A 7,202-nucleotide genomic window follows, 5' to 3' on the forward strand; every position below is an offset into this window, starting at 1 on the left:
TCTGGATACTTATTCCAATAAAATAAAAACACTAAGCAGAAAAGATAAATTCAACCATATACTCACTGCGGCATTATTTACAATAGCCAGGATATAGAAGCAAATTAATTGCTCATCCATATATGATGGACAAAGAAAATGTCTGTTTATAGTATATATATCTAACCATCTATTAACTGAAGATTTATCTATATTTGAATATATATATGCATACACACTATATATATATTATGCACACTGTATATATATATATATATGTATGCACACACACACATAAAGTTTCAATGGGTTATTACTCAGCTCTAAAAAGTATAAGTTCTTGTCATTTGCAAAAAATGGATAGACCAAGAGGGTAATATGCTAAGTGAAATTAGTCACACAGATAATGACAAATGCTAAATTATTTTTCTCATATTCTGATTTTAAAACAAATTAACATAACAAAACAGAAAAGGAGTAATAGATATAGAAAGATACAGGTTGTTTACAAGAAGGAGGGAAATGTAGTGAAGAAAAAGAAATAGTTCAGAAAAATTAAGAGAGAATATTTTCCAGTTGCAATTTAAATGAGTCAGGAACAAGAAATGTACTGTATGGGGAATAGTCAATAACTATGAAATATCTTTAAATAGCAACATATCATAAATAAATTTATTCTTGTTATCAGTTTGAAATGTATTAAAATTTGCAAACATTATGTAATGTAAGAGAAACTAACACAGTGTTATACATTAAAGTACACTTCAAAAACAAACAAATATACTTATAGAAAAAAACAGATTTGTAGTTAACAGAGGCAGGGGTTGGGAAAGAAGAATTAGATTAATACACTCGAAAGATACAAACTTCCAGCCGTTAAAAAACGTGTTCTAGGGATGCTACATTTTAACATGATAAATACAATTAATACTGCTTTTTGTTATATATGAATGTTGTTAAGAGGGTAGACGCTAAGTTTTCTCAACACAACTAAAAACAAATTGTATTTCTTTAATATTATATCTAAATGAGATAATGAATTCTCTGTAAAATTGCTATATTTACTTCATGATACATGTGACTCAAATATCTACACTTTGCACCTAAACTTACACAATGTCTTATGTCAATTATCTCTCAATAAAAGCAGAAGGAAAAATGGAAAGACAATGATCATTGTTTCCCATGTCATTTCTCATTACTGTTTTTGAAGCAAGTAATCGTGAGTCATGATAGAGTTATCCTAGATAAAGATGCAAATATATAAGTGATTCTAATAAATTATACATAAAGATACTAATATAACTAGTGTTCTACCATGCCTTAAACTTTCTTCATGATAACAGACCACTGATTTTGTAGGCATCAAAATTTCACTCTGTGAATTCATCTGAGATTAGGGAATGGATAAAAAATGTAACCATGGCTGCTTTTCTTTGAGTGTTAATATTCACTGTCTCAGACCAAAAGTCTCATCTCCCCAACAGCATCAGTAAGTAAGGAACATGCTAGGTTGCAAAAAATCTCAGCATGGTAAAACCTCAGAACTCCTACAGTTCTTAACTGTTTTGCAATTGGAATGCAATAATGACAAAGACTTGATTTTGGAAAACAATATGGTGTTTTCCCATGGTTGCATTAAGGGATGTGAGGATAATCCCTGAGATCCACAGGAATTATCCTCGCTCAAGTGCTGGCAAAGAACTATAAAGTTTCTGCATTATTAGGACTGAGGACTGCTTTCAAAATAATGACTATGCTCACTGTATTCCAGGTAGTCCAACGAAATAAAGGTTATTGCTATTTGTAGTTGAACGGGAATACATCAGCAGTTCAGTCTCTATAAATTAGTCAATGGGTGTTCAAAGCCAAAATATGATGTGTCAACAATGAGAATTAAAAGAGAAAAAAACTTGGACATAAGCTTAAATTAAAAAGGAGACACAATCCTGTGCTGGGCTCTGGGGATTGGAGACTGTATATGCCTCAGTCCAATTCAAGGGTTCAGTGGCTTGGCCCTAGCATCAGCTCGGGATTCAATGAAAAGATAACAATTAGCATACTGGGAGAAATATAATATTCCTCTCCCTGATCGGAAGAAAATCTGGTGGCTCAATGAAACTCTTAATTCACAGAGATTCTGTCAGATGCAGAATAATAATTCACTGATGACTCAACTAAGACAAACTTCGTTACTGCTTAAAAATGCATCTTCACACACACACACGCAGTGGAAGACAGATTTGTTGTATTTAGTGGGAAGAATTCAGTGGACAAAGCTCAGAGAATAGTTTTCAAAGCACCAGGCAACTTTTGTTCATTTGCCAATATTCTAGTTTTCCCAGGTAGAAAACTAGAGATGGAGAAACAAACGATATAATTCTTTAGGATTTCTAATTTTGAAATTAAAGTGTAGCTTTTGACTTATCACTATAGAGTCTTGTTATGATGATTATGGTAAGACCCACTGTCTGATAAGGGAGCTGGAAACTAGCTGCTGAACCAGCCCTTCTGAACCCCAGACTGATAATGTAAGCTACAACATAGCCACCATCAGATTTGAGCTGACAAACATGAAAGGTTGATGTTTCTGTTATAGGAACAATCACTTCTGTCCAGGCATAGATCTTCTGTTGCAAGTGGGCTCTTTCCTTCTCTTGGTAAAAGTCATATTGGTGGGAAGTTGCTAGAGCTTACCCTGGCCCGTTTGCCCATTCTCCAGATTATCAAAGGCTTTCTTCACAAATGGTGACACATTTTCTGGACTCAATTTTGCCTTTCCAGTCTTATTAGATGACACTGGCTGCATCATTGTGAGCAGAAGCCTTAGGCTCCCTGAACTTGCCTACAATTTTTCCAGAATTTCAGCTCATTTCACATTCTGAAATTGCTTCACCATTTATTTTAAATTAATGGGAAAGAGTCAAAGTCTTCCATTAATATTATATATTTCCTAATATCTGCAGAAATTTGGTATTCTTGAAGTTAGACAAATATTTAATTCTACCACCCTCATCTCTTTTTTGTCCACACAGTTCAGATTGCAATTCAGTTACTGAATACGACCACCCCAACCAAGGGGCTAGTACCTCGCAGATACTTCCTGTGTGAAGGTTAGCAAGGGCACAAGTTATGTGGGGTGAATAAACCTACACTAAATGTTTGCAATGGCATTGTCAATTGTGGATAAAGCTCTGATTCTAAGAAGTCAATTAATTAGAAATAAGTATAGTTATTGGTATGGGGAAGAGAATCAGCTATTTTGGGGTGGGTGGGTGATGAAGAGACAGGAAAAAATCCAGCAAATGAGAATGGAATGCTTTAGGTCTCTGGAGGCATGAATTAAGAAGAAAATAATACTTTGTCTCCTGTACCTATCTCCAATTACAGTCTTGAGTGACTAGCCTTGGGCTACGAAAAGAGCTAGTTTGTGGTGAAGAATAAAGACCATAATGAAACTGTTTGTAAACCATGAAAGTTTTGTTGTTTCAGGAAAGTAGATTTTGCTTAAAGTTAACATGTATTTTTCATTCACTAAATACTAAAATGCATCCTTTGGCATGAGCTGTGCTTACTGTGCTGGTATCCAAGTTAGACAAGGAAAGGAGGATAGACAGAAAATATCTAGAGGAGGTGATTTCTGTACTGAGACTGGGGAAATCTAAATAGGTAAAAGGAGGACATTCTAAGTCTAAGGATAAGCTGGAGCAATAGTTGTGAGTTTGGATTTAATATGGTTGATAAGCATTTGCCTGGATGTATCTCCAGAAACAGTGAAACATAAAGATATGCCAAATTAGTCAGATGCCAGATCGATAATGAAATGACTAAACCAAGATGAGTTTGTGGGCTTAGATTTGGAAAAGTATTAAGTGCAACCCTGAAGATGTAAGCTTGTGTTTGGCTGGAACATAAAAGTAACTTAAAATATTCACTCTAAAAATATAGTGCAGACTCTTGAGTGGAGAAAAATAAAGCAACATTTGGAATGCTTAGAAAACAGCACAAGGAAGACCATAGATAAAGTTCCTTGTTAAATTTTACCACATGCTGAATGTACCATCTGAGACTATATCATGTGACTTTTATTATACCAGAGATGACATAATAAAGACCATGATCACTGGGCCGGTTCCTGCATTTTCATCCTGTTCCAACATAACCTAACTTAACACATTTAATACTTTTCAGGATGAACCAGAAACCACTAAGTAATTTTCCCTCTCTCCATGTTTTAGTCTTTTTCCAAATTCTTCCATTTTCTCTTCTTCCTCACAGAAATTATTTAAATTTACACTCATGTTGTTCCATCAAATGATCATATCAAACAAATATCTCTTTTTTTCTTTAAATGGTAACATAGTATCACTTTTAACTCTTATCTCTATTTAAAAAAATAAGGATAATAAAGTACAATTCTATGTTTATTGTTCAAATAAGAAAATTGCAGATATTTGTCAAAATTTGCAAACATCAATTTTAATCTTTGTTATCATGCATAACCTGGTAGTCCTCTGGTAGTTCAGTTGTAATTAGGATGACGTTCATAAACTGAAGATGTCTGATGAGTTGGCCTTGAAATAGAAGTAGCTGATGTATCAGCTATCACTGGCACTGGAAACCGTGGGTTACTCACAGGTTGAAGTTTACAAAAACGACCTTCATTGGCAGATATGTTGTGATATCTATTTGGAAAATAAGAAGGCTCCACCATCAGTCCAAAATAATTGCTCTGTAAGGGGGACAAAATGCTGTATTGAGAAGTAGAAGTTGTAGTTGTAATGAAGTTCACAACACGGCCATTTGCTTCAGTGTAGCTGCTTTGAGAGTGCCCGTGGACAGTGGTCAACTGATTTAAAATAGCTAGTTGTTCCACTGCAATATTTTCTGGTGGTCTAACTGACGTTGATGATGGAGGAGAAAAATCACCTCTGAGCGGGGTAGTTTTATCACAAATTATGTGGCCAATAGAGGGCTTTCTTATTAGAGGCATGTTTAAATCTGCAGAAGGTAAAAATGCACTTTCTCCACTAGTGTCAGCCACAAAATCAGAATTATTTTTATCAACATTACTTCCTCCTTTAAAGTGCTTCTTGTTGAAATCTCGAGCCAATAAAGACACCAGAGAAGCATTTTTAATCCCAACTCTTCTTTTTATTCTCAGTAAAAGCTGAGGACAGCCTCGTTTAAAATTTGGATTATGGTAGAACTGCAGCTACAACCAAAGGAGAAAGGTTTTAGTAATAATTTAAACCAAAATACATAACTACAATAAGCCTTAACTTTAAAACCTCAGATTTCATGTTTAGTATGCAAAGATAATATCATCAAAATATGAACATTGCTGACGATATTTTGAAGTTCCTTATTTGGAAAATACACATGTAAATAGTATAGTCATCAAATTAAAGAATTTAGTGTTTGCAGTAACGGTGAATGCCACTTTTGAAAAGCAGCTTTCATACCTTCACTTAGATTTCTGATAAGATTCATAGCTGCTAGCAAACTTTCTCATAGTCTTGAAGAGTTAAGTCACTGTCCTCATTTTTAGAAAAAATAAAGAATTTTAGCATTTGTAGTTTTATACTATTTTCAAAATCTAGCTTTACATTTATATTACCATAGATTGATTTACAAAATAAAATTTTATACATAAGTTACCAAGTCATAACTAAAATTTGTGTATACCTTGCTTAAAACAGAGGCTTCTTTTTCTTCTGCCAGAAAGTCAACTAGACAAGCAGATCTTTGACATTTCTGCCGCACTTTACTAAACCCATAAAGGTTAAGCTGTCTAACTAAACTTTTCATACTTCCAGTTTCAAATATTCTGAAAGGGGCCTTTCTTTCCAAAACTTCCTTCTTAAAGACATCTTCATCAATAACTATGGAAGTTCCATTATCATCCCACCAGATGGATTTAAATTGGTCACTCCCAGCCATTTTCCAGAGTTTTCTTGGAAATGTCAGAGAACGAAAATCATTATCTTCATCTGGTTCCAAGACACAATGTGTGTAACATGGTCTTTTTATCAAGGATTTTTCAGACAAAGTCTGAAAAGCATTTTCTTCAATCATACACCTCAAGTCCAAGTCCCCAGAGAATGTTTGATCACACGATAGAGATCTACCGGGGTTTCCTGAATCAGTTGGTCCATCTTTAGGAGGCACATCTTGAATTTCTGAAGAAATATGTGCCATCTCAAATAACATTTCCTACAGCTACTTTTCTAATCTGCATGATTTTGAGCAGTGCAGCTTCAAATGCTGCTTAAGCAGGCCTGCACAGTTAAACTGATAGGCCATCAACATGGTTCTCAACCTGAGTGGCTGTGACATCACAAAAAGACTGGTCTCTTAGCAACCCAAGTGTAACAATCAGCCAGTGTTTCCTTCTCATTAATCCAGTTAAAATGAAATATATAGGATATTTATTTTTATACTGTGATGTGCAAATATTTTCCCGAGAATATCTTTTTAAACAATTTAACTTTGGGGTGTATGAGATAAAACAATCTCATTCCTTTTGTACCCAAATTTATACAACATTGGTGAACAGAGTATAAATATGCACAAAGTAAATAAAATAATTTTAAAATATTGGAATTTAAAGTGAAATTTGTGTAAAATTTTTACAGAATGGTTATAAAAATTTCATTATCATTTGTAATTAAAGTGAATCAAAATTTGATTTGTAAACGGAAGTAGTTATTTCTCTGTGTACTTTACAATAAGTAGCTCTATATTCAAAACATCAGCAGAATAAATATCAGTTTATTTGTTATGTTTATAAATAAATGTTAAATATTTATGAATTAAAATTAAATTAAAATAATCAATCAAATTTAAGAAATTCCAAAGGGAGGAATTTTGTTTAAATTTTATTTCAGTGCTATAAGTAAAACAAATGTAATTTAATATTCTACTTTACAATTACACAAGAGAAAAATCTGATTGTACACTTACAAATGTTTATTTTTAGCATTCTTTCACTCAGAGGTTTTTAAGTCCCTAGAAGGAATAATTTTTCTTGTCATTTTTAATCCATACTCTTGTGGCTTCTGTTAAGTGTTCCAAAATGATGTTGATAAATAAAGTTATGCATAAGGTCCTGGGTTCTATAAGCAGTGACCCCATTAAGGGGCAAACAAACAAACAATCAAAAAACAAAAAAGTAACATTATATGTGGGTTAGTGTGGAAAAGACAAGGTAATGCATTTTA

At 33.5% G+C, this 7,202-nt stretch overlaps 1 protein-coding gene across 1 annotated transcript; it reads right to left on the reverse strand.

The window, feature by feature from the left end:
* Positions 1-4,385: 4,385 nt before the first annotated feature.
* On the reverse strand, positions 4,386-6,325 carry LOC140693765 (heat shock transcription factor, Y-linked-like). Its single transcript, XM_072957429.1, has 2 exons — positions 5,668-6,325; positions 4,386-5,194 (listed from the first exon to the last, which is right to left on the reverse strand). Exons 1-2 carry the CDS (start codon positions 6,190-6,192, stop codon positions 4,502-4,504), a joined length of 1,218 nt encoding a protein of 405 aa, XP_072813530.1. The 5' UTR covers positions 6,193-6,325; the 3' UTR covers positions 4,386-4,501.
* Between the last annotated feature and the right edge of the window lie 877 nt (positions 6,326-7,202).

Source organism: Vicugna pacos, unplaced genomic scaffold (assembly GCF_048564905.1).
Source record: "Vicugna pacos unplaced genomic scaffold, VicPac4 scaffold_20, whole genome shotgun sequence".
Lineage (NCBI taxonomy): Eukaryota > Metazoa > Chordata > Mammalia > Artiodactyla > Camelidae > Vicugna > Vicugna pacos.